Source organism: Sus scrofa, chromosome 3 (assembly GCF_054392235.1).
Source record: "Sus scrofa isolate SSC_HxYL_T2T_F1_AM1 chromosome 3, Sscrofa_HxYL_maternal_Yorkshire_Landrace_v2.0, whole genome shotgun sequence".
In the NCBI taxonomy this organism is placed as follows: Eukaryota; Metazoa; Chordata; class Mammalia; order Artiodactyla; family Suidae; genus Sus; species Sus scrofa.
The window spans coordinates 45268763-45288232 of record NC_139385.1 but is presented as its reverse complement, the minus strand read 5'-3'; the positions used below and the strand labels follow the sequence as shown (position 1 = coordinate 45288232).

Here is a 19470-nt window from a genome sequence, read left to right as displayed (position 1 = left end):
CACGTCTCAGCTTCCTGTACTTTAGCATCATGCTGCAAAGCAGCGCTGCCTCTATCAAGGTCCACCTTGGTATTTTCTACCTGGCACCGTTGTTAACACTGCTGCCCTCCTGCAGTCTGCTTTTCACACAGCAGCCAGACTGTTTTAAAAACTCGATCAGGAGTTCTCTTCTGGCGCAGTGGGTTAAAGATCCTGTGTTGTCACTGAAGTGTCTCAGTTTACTGTTGTGGCATGAGTTCACTTCCTGGCCCAGGAACTTCCGCATGCCTTGGGTGTGGGCAGAAAAAAACAACAAAACAAAAACCTGATCAGATCACGACATTTTCCTGCTTCAAAATCTTATGAGGAGTTCCCGTTGTGGCTCAGCTGTTAGCGAACCTGACTAGCATCCATGAAGACCCAGGTTTGATCTGTGGCCTTGCTCAGTGGGTTAAGGATCCGGCGTTGCCATGAGCTGCAGTGTAGGTCTAAGATGTAGCTTGGATCCCAAGTTGTTGTGGCTGTGGCGTAGGCAGGCAGGTGCAGTTTTGATTAGACCCCTAGCCTGGGAACCTCCATATGCTGCGGGTGCAGCCCTAAAAAGACAAAAAGACAAACAAAAACAAAAAAACCCCCAAACCTTGTGATGACTTCTCATCACGTTCAAGGTAAAAATCCAAATTCCTTCCCAAGGCTCCCAGGACCCTCAGATCTGGCCCCTCCTCATCTCCCTGCAGGTGTCTCCTGCCACTCGTGCCCTTGCTCTGTCCCCTTTATTCACACTGGTCATCTTGCTGTTTCATAAACTCGATGCACACATGTCTTCTTTCCCCCTCCCCATGCCTCACACATTTCTGCCACATGGCCAAGTCCTCACATTAGAGTCCCGCTCAAATATCACTTCTCAAAGAGGCTTTTCACACAGCCTTATCTAAAATAGCCTCACACAAGCAGAATCTTAAATGCTCTCTGGCCCTGCTTTAGTTGTCTTCAAACCATCGATCACTTCCTGACATTTTGTTTGTTGTTGATTGATGTTTGGTTCTCTCACTCTGCACCAGAAGATAAGCTCCCAACCCACTGACCTTTGGTTCTCTCACTCTGCACCAGAAGATAAACTCCCAACACACTGACCTTCACATTGGCCCCCCTAGATCAGGGGACTTGGCTTGTTCACCACTGTATCCCTAGCACATCGAGAGAGCCATGCACCCAGTAGCCTCTCAGTGCAGATTTATTGAATGACCGAGTGGTGACTATTTCCATCCTTGGCAATATGACTTAGAGAAAGTCCACAAAGCAATTCTGGTCTGTGTCTTCCAGCTGAATGTGAACCAGTGAGCTATGGGAGTGGTAGAAATCCCTCCTAGTCCAGTGTCTGGTGCCTGAGAGCTCAACTGAAAGCCAAACTCAAAATTGCTGTAATACAACAGGATTCACTTGCGCATGTGAGGCCCAACCCACTGACCTTCACATTGGCCCCCCTAGATCTGGTCTTGGCCAGTACGAGTCCTCCTAGAGACCTAGAAGGAGCAGCGTGTACTTTCTGCTGCCTCTGGGATTTGGTTGCACTTAGTAGCATAGAGGGGATTCTTGGTAGCAGGCGATGGGGAAGTTGCACTGGATTCCCATACTCTATCCTTTTCATTTGTCCAGCTTAGGTGTATTTCTCAGTCTCTTCTTTGCATGTCTGCTCACAAATGCAGTGTAATGGAAACTTAATAGTGGGTATGAAAGTGTCCATTTAATCATTCACAGTAGCAGACTTGTTAAAGTGTCCTTTGCTCTTCTTGAAGTAGTCTGGAGTTAATTAACTCTGTTTAGTTCCAATCCTTGACCTCAGTTTTTTATTTCACAGCATTGTTTGTGTTCCCCAAACCTAAAGTGATCTCCTGCTTAGAGCGTGAGGAAGTGCCGTGGATTCAAGGGTCCCCACAGTTCAAGGACGATAGCAGAGATGTGCTTCCAGGTAAGTATACCGTAAGAGGAGTGCCGAAAGAGGAGAAATTTTCCTTGGTACGAACCTTTCCAAAAGGCTAACATTTTAAGATTCTCTTTCCCTATTGTTGTTGTTGTTTTTAGTCTTTTGTCTTTATAGGGCCGCAACTGTGGCATATGGAGGTTCCCAGGTTAAGGGTCTAATCAGAGCTGTTGCTGCTGGCGAAAGCCACAGCCACAGCAAGGCCAGATCTGAGCCACATCTGTGATCTACACCACAGCTCATGGCAACCCTGGATCCTTAACCCACTGAGTGAGGCCAGGGATCGAACCTGCAACCTCATGGTTTCTAGTCAGATTTGTTTCCGCTGAGCCGTGACAGGAACTCCCCTATTGTTTTTGTTTTTGTTTTTTTTTGCTTTTTAGAGCATATGGAAGTTCCCAGGCTAGGTGTCAAATTGGAGCTATAGCTGCCGGCCTACACCACCGCCACAGCAATGTGGGATCTGAGCCATGTCTGCAACCTACACCATAGCTCAAGGCAGTGCTCCCCTATTGTTTTTTAAATCAGTGAATATTGCCCTTTTTTTTTCCCCCTGCACGTGTGGTTTTGTTTCTTTGACATATATTTAGCTGTTTCTTATGTTTATCCCAACAGAGATAATGCTGAAAAATGACCCTGAAGATCATCAAGCTATGTATCTTTCTGACTTAGAAATACAAGCACCAGGAAATGCAGTATCAAAAAAAGCTAGAGCAGATGTTCCCCAGAAAACAGCGGGCAGAGAAACTCATGGTGATGTACATAGGTTGGGGAAATGGCACCAAGATTTTCCAGTGAAGGAAGGAAAGAATCTCTCAAACTGGTGGGAAGAAGAGCTGCTGAAACTTATGGAGCTTCACAAGAAGGAACGTGCAGGGGAGAAGCCTTTTAAATGCCAGGAATGTGGGAAAAGCTTCAGAGTTAGCTCTGACCTTATTAAACACCAAAGAATTCACACCGAAGAAAAACCGTATAAATGTCAGCAGTGTGATAAGAGGTTTAGGTGGAGGTCAGATCTTAATAAGCACCTAACAACACACCAAGGAATAAAACCATATAAGTGCTCATGGTGTGGGAAAAGCTTCAGTCAAAATTCACATCTCCACACACACCAGAGAACTCACACTGGAGAGAAGCCCTTTACATGTCACGAATGTGGGAAGAAATTTAGTCAGAATTCGCACCTTATTAAACACCGGAGGACCCACCTGTAGCCCTGCAGGAGGAGCTTCATTGTGTTCTCAGGACTTCTTCGATGGCAGAAACTTTGACAGCAGTGAAGGACGCATGACCAGTGGCCTGAGACTGAATAGATAATGAAACAGTTGACACTAAAGTTATGAAAAACACAAAGTTACAAAGCATGAAGAATTTACACCAGTGGGAAATTTGGTGATAGAAGCATGTTTCACAAAAAAGAATCAGGGTTGACTGTGGCGGGGAAAGGTTAGTAGTTATACTACTTCATGTTTCTACTTAAAGCTTTCAGGGAATTCCCTTTAGTTTAAAAAAATATATATTCTAAGAATGTTCTGAGTAGGGAAAAAGCTGTTTGAAGATCATACCTGGCAATGTAGCAAAATCTGCTTTGGGTGGATGCAGTCTTTTTTTTTTTTTTTTTTGGCTTTTTGGCTTTTTGGCTTTTCTAGGGCCATACCCGTGGCATATGGAGGTTCCCAGGCCAGGGTCTAATCGGAGCTGTAGCTGCCGTCCGATGCCACAGCCCCAGCAATGCCAGATCCATACCACATCTGCGACCTACACCACAGCTCACGGCAATGCCAGATCCTCAACCCACTGAGCAAGGCCAGGGATCAAACCTGCAACCTCATGGTTCCTAGTCAGATTCGCTAACCACTGAGCCACAACGGGAACTACTGTTTTTGTTTTTGTTTTTGTTTTTGGTTTTTTTTTTTTTTTTGGTGGATGCAGTCATAAATCCTTATGTCTTCCTTGGTCACAGAGGTAAACACTTGATTTGCATTGATCTCCCCAGCCTCTCTTAACTGCATGTGATGGGAACATTTGCAGCATGGTCTTGCACAGCAAAAAAGCAGTAATAATGTATCTTTAATTAATACCAGGTAGCCAGCTTACCACTTTTACTGGTCTCGTGGGGCAGAAATGAATTCTATAATATAAAGTTTTTCAAAAGCAAATTGCAATTTCTAATTCTGTTTTGTCCTTGGACAGTAGTCCCAAATTTGACATCATTTGAGCTTTTTGAATATTTTAGTGACTGTACTTCTTGAATCCTATTAGCACAAGTTTAACTGTGATGAAATCCTGTTTACTTCACGGTGGAGACTGCCAGGTGCACTTACAATGCACTATCTTATGCCTCAGTGGTGGTGTTTCAAAGAAGGAGTGGCCTCTAATGTGCACATGGGTTAGAATTTTTAGACTTGGGGTGTATATTACATGTGAAGAAGAATTTTTGCAGTCAAACAAACTAGACTACTTACCTCAAAATGCCAATATGACAATTCAGCCATAAAAGTGAGCACTTTTCTGAGACCTCAGTGGAAATTAATGGGAATTCAAAATCAGCTTCTCAGGTTTTTGTCTGTTTGCATTTTATTTTACTTCATTTATTTATTTATTTTGGTCTCTTTGCCATTTCTTGGGCCGCTCCTGCGGCATATGGATGTTCCCAGACTAGGGGATCTAATCGGACCTGTAGGCACTAGCCTATGCCAGTGCCACAGCAACGCGGGATCCGAGCCGCATCTGTGACCTACATCACAGCTAACGGCAACGCCGGATCCTTAACCCACTGAGCAAGGCCTCGGATCAAACCCACAACCGCATGGTTCCTATTTGGATTTGTTAACCACTGTGCCACGATGGGAACTCCTGTTTGCATTTTAACTTGGCTTTTGTTTGTTATTACGACCATGGGCAGAGTTCTGAGACCTGTAGTGTTTGCTGCACCAGGATCCTGTGGGTCCCTGGGGGTGGCATCCTGGGAATCCAGGTTCCCAAAAGGAGAGGCTGGGGAAGTGATGCTGAGTAGCAGACAAGGACGGGCGAAGCCACATCTGCCTTGGTTGACGTACACTCTACACCATGAAGCAGGCAAGGTCGTCCTGTCCCTGTGTTCTCCAGCGTAGCATGTACCAGTAGCCCTGGCTGACCCATTCGATAGACTGGAGGCTGTGGGTTGTCTTGTAACACCCTCTTCTCTGCGACAGTGACTCAGATGTGTCCCTGTGAGAGCTTCAGGTATAATCGGGAATGGGGTCAAATGCTGTCTTCCCTTTACAGATAGGGACATTAGGGCTTGAAGAGATAACGGAGGCTTGTGAAGACCCCGTTGCCAGCAGGGCTGTGGCTGTCACTTAGCTTGTCAGGCAGGCCTGACCTGTGTGTGATCTCTGCACAGCCAGGCCGGATGACGTTGTGTTGTATCTCTTTCTAGCTTGTAAAGCATCCGTGTTTCTGGGTTGGTTCCTGAACCACTCTTAAGTCTCCGCTCTCTCTAAGCACTGGAGGTAACCCTCAACTCAGGGTCTTTGTGGGGAGGAGAGGGACTGATGAAGGAAAAAGCACCTGCCAGCCGGGCCAACAGCAGAGCCTCAGTCTGTGTGCATTTCCTTCCCTTTCCCCGGGTCCCCGGGATACGCTGGGGGCCTGACTGCCGTGAAGAAGCAGATGCTCCTGTGGCTGTTGCAGCTCCTTCCAGGAGCCGGGCAGTGGTGGCGGTGATTCCCTTGGTTGATTTGGTGCTTGGCTTCGGAGGTTTATGGTGTAAGCCAGCTGGGCTGTTGGTCTGGTGTTCCAGCCGGATGTCGTCGTCTTCCCTGAGAGGACCCAGAGCACGTGTCCTTTCTTAAGCACAGCCAGCTCTGAGGCTCTGGTCTGCAGAGCTCTTGCCCAGCACCCTCAGCCTTACAGCCCTGGGGCTCGCTCTCCTCCCAAGGTGGACGTGTGGGTTTCTCGCTGGCACTGCATTCATTCATTGAATTGAATGAGTGTTATGTGCCCAGGTCCTCTTCTAAACGAAGGGTGTAGTCGTGGACAAGGCGTCAGAACCACGTCCTCGGAGTTCCCGTCATGGCTCAGGGGTTAATGAATCCAGTTCCATCCCTGGCCTTGCTCAGTGGGTTAAGGATCCGGCGTTGCCGTGAGCTGTGGTGTAGGTTGCAGACGTGGCTCGGATCCCGCGTTGCTGTGGCTCTGGTGTAGGCTGGTGGCTACAGCTCCGACTCGACCCCGAGCCTGGGAATCTCCATATGCTGTGGGAGCAGCCTAAGAAATGGCAAAAAAGACAAAAGAAAAAGAAAAAGAATCATGTCCTCACGGACCTTGTGTCCTAATGGCCAGTAAGAAGGGAGCGGCCATGCTTTTTGGTCCTTGCCGTTTGACAGGGTCATGAGATAGTTTCGAGCAGTGGGTTGTGAGCAGAAATCTCTGGTCTTGGCTCAGGCATTTCTCTGTTGGTGCAGACTCTCTGGTGCTGTCTTTTCTTGCCGCAGTCATGTAAGCACTTATGGAGAGAGGAGCCACCAGGTCAGAACAGGCTGCAGGGCTGGCTGAGCCCCCATATTGGGGAGGGCCTTCTGTTCTGGAGAGGGCTCCCCCCAGACCTAATGGATTTTCTGGGAAAGATCAATAAAGTTTTGTTGTGTCTACTCACTGGGATGTTGGTGCCGTGTGTTTCTGCAGCATAATCTGGCCTGTTTTAATAGGACTGGCTATTCTAGAGCTTGACATTCCACCTGGCCTAACACTGAGGGGGACACTTGGGAGCTTACAAAACTGTTGGTGAGGTGTTGCTGGGCTGTGGTGCATTGGGTTAAAGATCCGACATGGTTTCTGCAGCAGTGCGTGTTCAGTCCTTGACCTGGGGCTATGGGTTAAAGAACTGGCATTGTCATTCCTGTTGCGTAAGTTGTAGCTGCCACTCGGATTTGATCCCTGGCTTGGGAATTTCCATATGCCATGTTGCAGCCAAAGCCAAATCAAACAAACAAAAAAACTTGGTGATAGGAAGGAAAGACTGATTGCTTACCTGGGACAGATCCTGGGATGGTCAGTGGTTGAAGTGGATGAGGCAGCCATCTCTTTCTCCCTTTCTGGGCTTACACGTCTTCCTCGTGTCTGTCGCCCTGAGTTCCCCTGTTGCATAGCCCCACATGCACCAGAAGCATTACTTTTGGTCACAGTGCTGGGGGAAGTTAGGGGTTTCTTTCCATCCCCATGTGATTGCAGTAGACTTCAAGGAATGGTTTGGTAAACACCTCTGTTGTACCTTCTGTGAGTTCTGCTCAAAAAAAAAAAAAAAAAAAATTCAGGAGTTAGGTTGTCAGATTTTCCCAGATTTGTGTAGAGGGAAGGTGGCTTCTCTTCCTGGGCTAAAAGGTTACAGTTGGGAGGAGGCTTGGGCAGGAAAGCAGGAACAGGATGCTCCACTTGAGGAGTGAGAATCCTTTGCTGGGAAAGTCCTAGCTCAGCCACCCATCAGCAGCACATTGACTTCCCACTCCTATATTTGGAATTTGGGCTGGATGTGTCCAAAGCTGCAAGAAGACGTTTCTATATCTCATCACAGGAATAAGAGCAGATTAGTAAAACAAGCTAAAACCAGTACTGTTTGAGGTTTGGTTTAAAACCTGGAGTTCCTATTGTGGCTTAGTGGGTTAAGAATCTGACTAGTATCCATGAAGACTCGGATGTGGCCTCAATCAATGGATCTGTTGTTGCTGAGAGCTGTGGGGTAGAGCTGTGGTATAGCTTGCAGATTTGGCTCGGATCGGCTGTGGCTGTGGCGTAGGCTGCAACTGCAGCTCTGATTCGACCTGTAGCCTGGGGCCTTCCTTATGCTGCAGGTGTGGCCCTGAAAAGACAATCAATCAAACAAAAAAATTAAAAAATAAAAATGAAATTTGAGACACAGTCCTAGGTTCACCCTCAAACAGTAACGTTCTCAAATGTGACCTCCATAACCAGATGCCTTCTAGGACAAACCTGAGGGTGCTTTGTTCTTGTGTGTTCAGTTAACAGTTTTATAGTGGCTCCAGGGCTGGTTCTGAGAATTGGATCACAGACCTAATCTAGTCCCTAAATCCTTGGCCCTTTCTTTGCCCTCGTCCCAGTTGCCACAGTATTGGAACCATCCTGTATCCTTAAGCTGACTGTTCCCTGGGACTGTTCTTGAGAACCTCAGCTAGCTTTTTTTTTTTTTTTTTTTTTTTTTTTTTCTTTTTTGATAGGCAAGAAATAGATTTGTTAGGATAGGACGCTTGTGAGACATGCAAGCGAGCAGGCAAGGAAGCTCTGCCTCAGGTAGCTTTTAATTGGAGAGGAAGAACAGGAGGAGAGCTTGGATAAACAAAACTGCTGGAGTTTCCGTCACCTGTCGAAACTGAGAGGTGTTTAATTCTCCTGGAGAGCTTGAGAGGAAGAATGAAAAGCAGCCCTTTCTGTCCATCTGGGCAGTTGGGAGAACTCTGAAGATTTGCACGCCATGAAGTATTTTCCGAACATTTATGCTGTCCCTGCCCTGACATGTGTTTACCGAGCACTTTCTGCATCTCCTGGTTGGTTCCCACTCGTGAGTAATGGATCGAGGCTGCTTTTTACTTTTCTCTCAGGAGCTTTCCGTCTGGTACTCAGAGTGGGTTATTTGCTGAAGTTTCCCACTCTTTCTGTGGGTTCCCTCCTGTACAGTCTCTGAAGTGCCCTCAGTTAAGAAACGAGGCTTCGCCCGCACTGTTTCTTGGGATTGTTCTAAACAAGTACAAAAGCATATCGTTGCTGAATCTCTTCCATACTTACACTTTCACAGTTTCTTCCTTGTGTGGGTTCAGTGGGGAGCAAGGCTGGAGCCCTGAAGCATCTGCCAAACTCATATATGAGGAGGGTTTCCGTTGTGTGTAAACTCTCCGGTGGGCAAGGATACTAGGCTACACTGATGTTCATTCTGCTGCCAAGCTGTCTATGAAGCTTTCCTCCAGTATGATTCGTGGATATTTGATAAAGCCTGTGCTTCACTTAAAGTGCATTTCCCATCCAGCTCTCCTTCGGATTATGCAAGCAAGCTCTTGTCTTTCACTCAGTTTCAGACTGAGGAAAACTCTCCGAGCCGCTTCTCATTTCTACCACAGTAGGATGATGAATCTCACATCATGCAGATCAAAGCACTCACACAAAAATTTAAGGATTATGGTATTTGAATTCACTGCACCTTCAAGGAAAAAGAAAGAAATCTTTCTGTTAAATTTTTTAGGCCAGTGAATGTCAAATTTCTATCATGATCGTTGATTCCATAATCCGTTCTTCCTTCTTCCCTCCTCTCCTCCCTCTCTCCCCTGCACCCCCATCCGAGGCCTGCAGAAGTTCTCGGCCCAGGGGTAGAACCTGCACCACAGCTGCGACCTGAGCCACAGCAATGATAACGCCATAGTCTTAACCCTGTGGGCCACCAGGGGAATTCCTCCACCATCATACTTTTCACACCAAGCAGTTGTCCATGACTTGTGCAAACACTGAACAGTTTCAAAGCATTTGAAAAAACAAAAGTGAAGGATCTTTCATGTTCACAAAGAGAAGAGTAAGGTGATTTTAATTTTAGATGAGTCTTTTAAAAATGTTAATATCTTGGAGTTTCCATTGTGGCTCAGTGATTAACGAATCCGACCAGGAACCATGAGGTTCTGGGTTCAATCCCTGGCTTCACTCAGTGGGTTAAGGATTCAGAGTTGCTCTGAGCTGTGGTGTGGGTCACAGACACAGCTCGGATCCCTCATTGCTGTGGCTGTGGTGTAGGCCGGCAGCTACAGCTCTGATTGGACCCCTAGCCTGGTAACCTCTGTGTGCCATGGGTGTGGCCCCAGAAAAGACAAAAGGAAAAAAAAAAGTTAATAGCTTAAGGAACAATAGTTTCTTACACAGAGAAATTAGGGAAAAGGGTTTTTTTTATTGTTTTCTTCCTACTATAACATTTCAAAGCCATGTTGTTCAGGGGTCAACTTAAACTATGGTGAGTAAACATTACTCAGTGTCAAAGCTATTTATCCTCCTTAAAGGAGCAGCACATACTCCCAGTGTTACTCTTTGAGTGGAGAGATGCTTCTATACTGCTCTCCTCTTGGATCTCTCCAAAGTTCCCGCATTTTGAAATCCAAGCTTTCACAAGGGCTCTGTCCTCCCTTGACCTTTGCTAATGAACCAGTGAGTCATGTCTGCTCTTACAACTTAGGACACTGTTTTGTTCCCTCATAGCACGTTTCACAAGATAGAGTTAGTGGGTTTGTTTACATGTTTTTTTTTTCTTAAACTTTTAGAACATAAGTGTCAGGAGGGCAGGGGCTATGTCTGGCTTTTGTAGCCTTGAATCTTCAGTGTTGAGCACAAGACTGATATAATGTATAAAGAATACAAGGATGAAAATACAGTTGACCCTGGAACAACACACAGGGTAGGTTATGGGTGCCAACTTTTGCACAGTCAGAAATCCACGTATGACTTTACAGTTGGCCCTCTGGGTTTGTGGTGCTGCATCTACAGCTTCAACCACCATAAATCATGTAGTACCATAATAACTATTGCAAAATAGTTCACATGTATGTTGAGCCACACAGTTCAAGCCCGTGTTGTTCTGGGGTCAACTTAAGCAGGAGAACCTGCCACAGCCATCTAGACACTGGCCTTGGTTACTCAGGTGCATGATGGCCTTGAGGCCTGGTCCTGTTCTTTGTTTACTAGCAGAGGTGGAAGGAGAGCGCATGCCTGTCACCTGAAGGAGCGCAGATACATTCATTGGGGTGTCTAAGGCTATCGTTCTGTCTGCATGAATGTTCTAGCCTGGAGCTCTGGGAGCTTCACCGTGGAATGGGAAGACTGCATCCCATGGGCACCCCAGGAAAAGCACCTCCACTCAGGTCGCCTCTCTTCCCCAGCACCCACCGCCACGACATCTGCTCTCCATCCCTTGCCAGCAGTAAAGGCCTGAATGCCCATATCTCTTCCCACAGGCTCTCTCAGCACTGAGGCCTGTAAAAGGATCTGGAAGAGGCCTTAGAAATCAGTTTTGCCAGTGGGTCCCAAACTGGTAGGCAGAGAACACTGTGAGATATGCAGAAAGTATTCTGCACCCAAGTAAATGCAGAGACAGTGGTTAAAATCAGCATTTTGTTGTAGAAGGATTTCTTAGTGTTTATGTTTAAATGTACAGTAAAAACTCTAGGTAAAAGAGGAGGATAAGCATTCAGTGCTGCCATCCTTGCTTGATCGTGGTGCTGGGGGTGGTTTGTGTGACCTTCACACCCAACATCTCTCGGACAGTTTTGTGGAGCACTGCTTTAGGAAACACGAGTCTAATTTCCACCTTCACCATTATGGGAACCTGACACAACATCTGAATTAGTGGAACAAAAGTACATCCCACACCACCTTACAGACAATTACTATTTCCTCCACACCACACAGCCTCTTGGGTGGTGGGATAGGCATCGCCATTAAACATGAGGAAGGTGGAGCCTCAGTCCCCGTGCCTAGATACTGTGATCAGAGGAGAACCTGTACTCCGCATGCTCTTTCTAGGAGAGGACATGGAGACCTCTCTCTTGCGAGCACCAAGCCAAAGAATGTTTCTCCAGCAGTAGAAGCAGTTGTGTTTGGCATCTTCTGTATCCAGGAGAAGATCCCATTGTTTTAGCAACACCATTCTCACTTGCTGCCAACATCTGCCACAGCGAACACTACCTCGCCCGAGAATTGAGGAAACGGCCTTTCACTTGTACAAAGCTGACACCCCAGGAAACATCGCCCACCTTCAGAGCTCACGTACACCCCGGGGTCAAGAACAGGGACTGCCAGTCCACCCGAGAAAGCAGGTGTGTGAGGCGAATGACAGGAAGTAATTGTCTTCAGATGTGATGGGGAAGGTGCAGGAAGAGGATGGAGGTTTCCCGGTGTGTGAGGCGAATGACAGGAAGTAATTGTCTTCAGATGTGATGGGGAAGGTGCAGGGAGAGGATGGAGGTTTCCTGGGTCCCAGTTCAGATGCAGCAAGAGCTGTAGGAAGAAAGGAAGTTCTTGTCCCTGCGAGTTATGGAGCGGGATTCAGGGGTCGGTTTCTAAGTGACTCCTCACCTCCCATTCTTCCCCTTGTGCTTTCTGAAATGGGCTGTCAGGGCTCCAGCCGCCACTGTCCCGACCACGCCTAACAGCCCCCACTGTTTGAGAGGAGGAAAAGGGACTCTGACATTGGAAGGGCCGCCGCCCTCGACTAAACCATGAGCCCCCCCTGTCTCTGCAGTTGCCAGGACTCCCTTCTTAGGGATGGTGTCTTGTTCTCAGAGAGAACCCCATTTTCTCATAGAGAAGTGTGGTGCAGTGCCCCCAAAACCGTTTCTTTCCTGTGCAGTCAGAGACCTGGCAACAGTCTGTCCTCTAATCATCCTCAGGCAGGAAGCAGTCTGAGTTTGCAGGAGAGTAAGAGGGAGTGCTCTGCCCTTTTGCATTTTCATCAGCAGTGAGCGAGGGCTCCTACTGCTCCGTGTCCTTGTCAGGGTTTGTTGTCAGTGTTTGTGGATTTTTCCCCATTCGGATGGTTGTAGAGGGTATCTCATTGCTTTCATTCACACTTTCCTGCTGACGTGATGTGTGGAGCATCTTTTCACATATATATTTTTACCATCTGTGTTCATTGTTTGGTGGAAGGTTCGTTCACATATATTCTGTCGCTTATTTAATCCTGGGGTTCACTTTCTTATTGTTGAATTTTAAGAGTTCTTTGCAGTAAGTTCTATATTTGTCAGATGATGTGTTTGGCAGGTTTTTTTCTCCCGGTCTGTGGCCTTGCTTCTCATCCTTCTAACATGGTCTTGCAGAACAAAAGTTTTCAAAATTAACGAAGTCCAGCTCATCAGTCATTTCTTTTGTGCAGCGTGTGCCTTTCGCGTTGTATCATGGCCAAACCCAAGGTCATCTAGGTTTTCTCCTGTGTTTTATCATCTAGGAGCGTTATCATTTTGGTTCACATTTAGGTCCAGAATCTATTTTGAGTTGTTTTTGTGAAGGGTGTGAAATCTGCCTCTGGATTTTTTTTTTTTTTTTTTTTTTGCATGTGAATGTCCAAATTATTGCACCGTTTGTTGAAAAGACTATCTTTCTTCCATTTTATTGCTTCGGTACCTTCGTCACCAGTCATTTGCCCATATTCCTGTCGGTCTCTTTCTGGCTCTCTATTCTGTCCCATTGATCTGTTTTTCTATTCCTTCCCAATAGCACCATCTTGATTATTTTAGCTTTAGAGTAAGTCCGTGTTGGGTAATGTCTGTCTGCCAGCTTTTTTCTTCTCCTTCAATGTTGTGTTGGCTATTCTGGGTCTTGTGCCTGTCCATGTATATTTTAAATTATCCACAAAATAACTTGTTGGGATTTTTACTGGGATTCCATTGAATGTACAGATCAAGCTGGGAAGAACTGCCATTTTGATACATAGTATTGAAACTTTATCCATGAACATGGAATATGTCTATATTCTTTCTTTATATTTACTTCTTTTAGATTTTTTTGAGTTGTTTTTCTATAGATATTGTACATATACTGTTAAATTTATACTTAGGCATGTTGTTTCATTTTTGGAGGTCCTAATTTAAGTGGTATAATGTTTTTAATTTCAAATTCCAGTTGTTCGTTGTTGGTACATAGTTGTTCATTGTTGATACATAGTTGTTCATTGACTCTTATATTGTAACTTTGTAACATTCAGCTTTGATACATGTGCCTTCTTAGTTTCATTCAGGAGCTGCTTGTTGGTTCTTTGAGATTGTATATACAGATGGCCATATCACTTGTAAACAAATACATTTTCATTTCTTTTTTCTCAATCTGTATGTTTTATTTCCTTTTTTTTTCTTATTGCATTGTCTTAGGGCTTCCAGTTTGATAGTGAAGATAAGTAGTGAGAACGGACATTATTATTTTATTCTTTATCTGAATGAGAAATCTCCCATATTAATAACACAATTAAATATGATATTGGAAGTTCCTGTTGTGGCACAGTGGAAACAAATCTGACTAATATCCATGAGGATGTGGGTTCAGTCCTTGGCTCAGTGGGTCAGGGATCTGGTATTGCTGTGAGCTGTGGTGTAGGTTACAGATGAGGCTTCAGTCCCAAGTGGCTGTGGCGTAGGCCAGCAGCTGCAGCTTCAATTTGACCCCTAGTCTGGGAACTTTCATATGTCAAGGGTGCAGCCCTAAAACAAACAAACAAAAAAAACAAATATGATATTAGTTGTAGGATTTGTATAGGTTTTTAAAAACTCAATTTAAGGAAATCCTCTCTTCCAGGTTTTCTGAGAGTTTTTATCATGAAGGGTTGTTGAATTGTGTCAAATAATTTTTTGCATCTGTTAATGTGATCATGTGATTTTTATTCTTTTAGTCCATTGATGTGATAGTTTACATTAATTTATTTCTAAATATTGGACCAGCTTTGCTTTCTTGGAATAAATCCTGCTGTATAATTCTTATTATATTTTGTTGGATTTGATTTGTGAATATTTTGTTGATTTTTTGAATTTTTGAATCTATTTCATGAGAGGTAGTAGTCTGTAGTTTTCTCATGTTTTGGTTTTTGGTGTTGGGGTAATAGTTGCCCCATAGAATTCCTCATCTCTCTTCCTGTCCACCCCAGACACTGCCTGTCCTTTTATTAAGGTAATCTGTCACCCCTGCAAACTATCCTGATCCCAGACCATAACTTCACATTCCTCTATATTGCAGTTTTGGAAGATATCATTCAGTGCCCTTTCTTCTCTTCTCTTGGGAGCTTTACAGGTGGGGAGTGTAGCAGACATTTTTTTTTCCTGCCACAGTCTTGGCATATGGAAGTTCTTGGTCCAGGGATTAAATCTGAGCCACAGCTGTGACCTGTGCCACAGCTGTGGCAACTCCACATCCTTAAGCTACTGAGCCTGGCCAGGGGTCAAACCTGTACTGCCACAGAGACAATACCAGGTCCTTAACCCACTGTGCCACAGCAGGAGCTCACTAGCAGACATTTCTTGACTGCTTCTTAGCATCATCTTTCCTTTCCTCCTTCCTAACAACCTTGATTCAACTTGGTAGTGTTGTGTGCAGGGGGCATGCATAGGACCCCATTTTTTTTTCTTGGCTCTTCAGGTGTGGCAGTTGGTTTTTTAGTTTTATTGTATCTTCCTGTCCATAATTTGCCCAAATTGTCCATTTCCACAGTTATTTTTAGTTCTGTATAGATGCTTTGTATTTTATTGCTTGAAGACATATTTGTCTAGGTGCAGGCACTGCAGCAAAGGGTCCAGGTCCTAGCCTGTTTCCCAAAACTTCATTGTAACTAACATTACTTAACACTACATGCAAGAAACTCAAAGGTAGAGAATTTAATGTTGAAAAGGGCAACAGATTTGAAGAGCCATTTCTCACAATAAGATATACAAATGTCCAATCAGCACATAAAAAGGCATGCAACATCATCAACCATCAGGGCAATGCAAACCCAAACCAACTGAGATCTCACTTATATCCCCTAGTGTGGCTGTCATCGAAAAGATAGACAATAAGACATGTTATCAAGAATGTGGAGAGGAGGGAGTTCCCTCTGTGGCCAAGTGGTTAACTAACCCGACTAGGATCCATGTGGACACGGGTTCAATCCCTGGCCTCGCTCAGTGGGTTAAGGATCCGGCACTGCCATGAGCTGTGGTGTAGGTCACAGACACGGCTCAGATCCCGTGTTCCTGTTCCTGCAGTGTAGACTGGCGGTACAGCTCCGATTCACCCCCTGTGTCGAACCTGGGAACCTCCATATGCCGAGGGTACGACCCTAAAATAGCAGAATTACAATAATGATGATGATGTTGAGAAATTAGAAGCCTCATACACTGCTGGTGGCAATTTAAGTTATTCAGCCACTGTAGGAGGCACCTTGTCAGTAATTTCAAAACTTACACATAGAATTGCTATTTGAGGAGTTGCCGTTGTGGTGCAGTGGAACCAAATCCAACTAGGAACCGCGAGGTTGCAGGTTCAATCCCTGGCCTCGCTCAGTGGGTTAAGGATCCGGTGTTGCCGTGAGTTGTGGTATAGGTCACAGACACCACTCGTATCCTGAGCTGCTATAGCTGTGGTGTAGTCCAGCAGCTGAAGCTCCGACTGGACCCCTAGCCTGTGAACCTCCATATGCCGTGAGTGTGGCCCTAAAAAGCAAAAAAAAAAGCTGTTTGACCCAGCAGTTCCACTGCTAAATATAAACTCAAGGGAAATGAAAACTTGTGTCCACAAAATCTTATATATAGCAGTACTATTTGTAATATCCTCAAAGTAGCAATAACCCAAATGTCCAGCAGCTGGAAAATGAGTGAAGTGGTATATCCACAGAGTGGAATGGGATTAGTAGGGTGCTCTGGTGGCTCAGCTGGTTAAGGATCTGGCATTGTCACTGTTGTTGTGCAGGTTCAGTCCCTGGCCCAGGAACTTCTGCATGCTACAGGTGCAGCCAAAAAAAGAGAATAGTAGTTGCAATGAAATGAAATGAAATTCTCCCAATGATTGGTAATAGAACACAGTAGAAGATAATATGAGAAAAACAATGTATATAAATATGTATAACTGGATCACTTTGCTGTACAGCATAAATCGACAGAATGTTATAAATTAACTATCATTTTAAAAGTTTGTTTTTAAAAAATGAAATTCTGGAGTTCTCACTGTGCTGAAGTGGGTTAATGGTCCAGCATTGTCTCTGTGGTGGCACAGGTTTGATCCCTGTGCGATGTATTAAGTATCTGTCGTTGCCGCTGCTGCCGTTTAGGTCACGGTTGTGGCTCGGATTCCATTCCTGGCTAGGAACTTCCATATGCCATGGGTGCAGCCACAGAAGAAAAAAAAATCTGATATATGCTATAACATAGATGAATGTTAAAAACATGCTACATGAGAGGAGTTAAGACACAAAACATCACATTCTGTATGAAATATCCAGAATAGAAAAATCTCTAGAGATAGAAAGTGCTGAGTGTTTTCCAAGGGCAGGAAGCTGCAGGGCGTAGAGGTAGGCTGCTAATGAATTCAGGGTTTCTTTAGGGGATAATGAAAAATGTCTAGTGGCTTCCAGGAAACCAACAATTACCTGTCGCCACTGAACTCTTAATGAGGGAATCACTCTGGGGCTTGTTAAAAGTTAGCCCTCGATCTTGTAGTTTCAACTTTTTAATAAGTTGCTCGGGTGATCACTACAGGCATCTCATATCCCTGCTGGGTCACCCTGATTAAAGAGGCATTCGGGTTGCATGTTGTTCTCATACATGAACAGCCACGGAGAAGCCCAAGAGGATCCTCTTACAAAGCCACCTTGAGGAGCCACTGTCGTGTTCTGGCTGCCCTCCAAGGAAGGGAAAGGTAGCTGCCACGCTTTCCATTAACCTTGACTCGTGGGAGAGAAGGCCTTTCTTGAGTTGGAATTCATTCAAAGATTAGTACACGAGTGTCAATATTTATTTATCTCTCTCTCTCTCTTTTTTATTTATGGCCACCCCTATGCCATATGGAAGTTCCCAGGCTCAGGGTTGAATGGAGCTGCAACTGAGGCCTTACACCACAGCCACAGCAGTGTCAGATCTGAGCCCCATCTGTGACCTACTTTATAGCCTGTGGCATATGGAAGTTCCCAGGCTAAGGGTTGGGTCAGAGCTGCTGACCTATGCCACAGTCACAGAAGAGGAAAAATGTTCTGAAATGGTGATGATGAAATGTAAATATACTAATAAAACCATTGAATTAAACACTTCAAAATGGTGAATTTTATGATATGCATCTTATATCTCAGTTTAAAAATCGACTAAGATGCAGCTTGGAGTTCCCATCGTGGCGCAGTGGTTAACAAATCCGACTAGGAACCATGAGGTTGCGGGATCGATCCCTGCCCTTGCTCAGTGGGTTAAGGATCCGGCGTTGCCATGAGCTGTGGTGTAGGTTGCAGACGCGGCTCGGATCCTGCGTTGCTGTGGCTCTGGTGTAGGCTAGTGGCTACAGCTCCGATTAGACCCCTAGCCTGGGAATCTCCATGTGCCATGGGAGTGGCTCTAGAAAAGGCAAAAAGACCAAAAAAAAAAAAAAATCAACTAAGAAGCAGCAAAAGCAGAGAGTGACAAGTAGTCTTCCAGGTAACTAATAGTAGCAGGTGGGACAGGGAAAAAGAGTGTGGTGTAGAAGAAAGATGAAGTCAAGTCTTTGCAAAGAGGTAATGGAATTTAGGAAGACTTCAGTGGAGGCAGGGATTAGGTATCATTGTAGAGAAGCAGTAATAGAGGAAAAGAAATAAAATGTATAGAGATGAGAAAGGTACAAGAAAAACTTAGTATTGGCGTCCAGCTCTGATTAAGATGGAGTAAGCCTAAGCAGACTTCCCCTTTTCTCTCACGTAGATAACAACTCTAAAACCTGGATGGAGTAGATCTGTGACAGCAGCAGGGATCTGGAGGAGAGCACCAGAACTCAAAGTACCATGGGACTAATGGTGAGTCAAACAATTTATGTTCTCTAATACTCTTCTCTCTCAGCTCAGCACAACTAGAAACCTGGAAGTGAGCAGCATAGTGCAGATGGAAACAGAATACATCCTTTATTTATAGCCAAAACTCCCAGGAAACTAGGGATAGAATGGAACTTCTTCAACCTAGAAAAGAGCATCTATTAAAACCTATAGATAGGAGTTTGCCTGGTAGCTCAGTGGGTTAAGACTCCAGTGTAGTGTCTGCCAGGACAGGGGTTCAATGCCTGGCCTTGCTTAGTGGGTTAAGTATCCAGCATTGCTGCATGCTGTGGCCCGGGTTGCAGATTCAGCTTGGATCCTGTGTCCTGAGATCTTCCATATGACACAGGTATGGCCCTAAAAACAAAAACCAACCAACCAAATGCCTATAGGTAACATCATAGTTAATTGAGCTTCCCTCTGAGATGAGGAATGAAGCAAGAACACCAATCCCTGCTCTCCGTGTTTAGCATTGTACTGGAGGGCTCAGCCAGTGCAATAGTGAAAGAAAAGGAAATAGGAAACATTCCAACTGGAAAGGAAAAGCAAAGCCGTCGCTATTCACAGATGACCTGGTTGTCAATGTAAAGAATCCTAAGACCCTATCAAAATTTCCAGAATAAGTAAATTTAATAAGATCACAGGGTATAAAGTCAACAAACAAATTCTATTTCTATACACTGTATAGAAACAATGTAATTTACAGTATCTTCAAAAAATATTTAGTTATACATCTAAAAAAACACTTACAGGGTATGTATGCTAAGAGCAATAAACTATAGATGACTTAAGTCAAATAAGTCCTACATGGGAAGACGTACCATGTTCATAAATTGAAAGACTCAACATGGTGAAGACAGCGGTTTTCCTCCAGTTGATCAATCGATGTAATTCAATCTGGAAGGATAAAAAACTAGAAGAGCCGTTACAGTTTTGAAAAATAAGGAAAAGGACTTCTATTTGTCCTCAGCAGTTAATGGACCCA

At 44.9% G+C, this 19470-nt stretch overlaps 1 protein-coding gene across 11 annotated transcripts in view; it reads left to right on the top strand.

Moving 5' to 3' along the window:
* The window catches only part of LOC110260093 (zinc finger protein 75A-like), a 46639-nt gene that overhangs the window by 6389 nt on the left and 20780 nt on the right, over positions 1-19470 (top strand). For 5 of the 11 annotated variants that reach the window (XR_014839506.1, XR_014839502.1, XR_014839504.1 and 2 more), the window contains 3 exons: positions 1838-1948; positions 2576-3406; positions 18379-18470. Coding sequence is in view for 6 of the 11 variants with exons in the window: in XM_085015822.1 (XP_084871948.1) it covers positions 1838-1948; positions 2576-3174 (710 nt within the window). In the remaining 5 variants the exon portion in view is untranslated. Of the gene's footprint in view, positions 1-1837; positions 1949-2575; positions 4120-18378; positions 18471-19470 lie in introns of those variants that run through there. The other 6 variants (XM_085015822.1, XM_085015820.1, XM_085015821.1 and 3 more) reach the window with 2 other exon arrangements.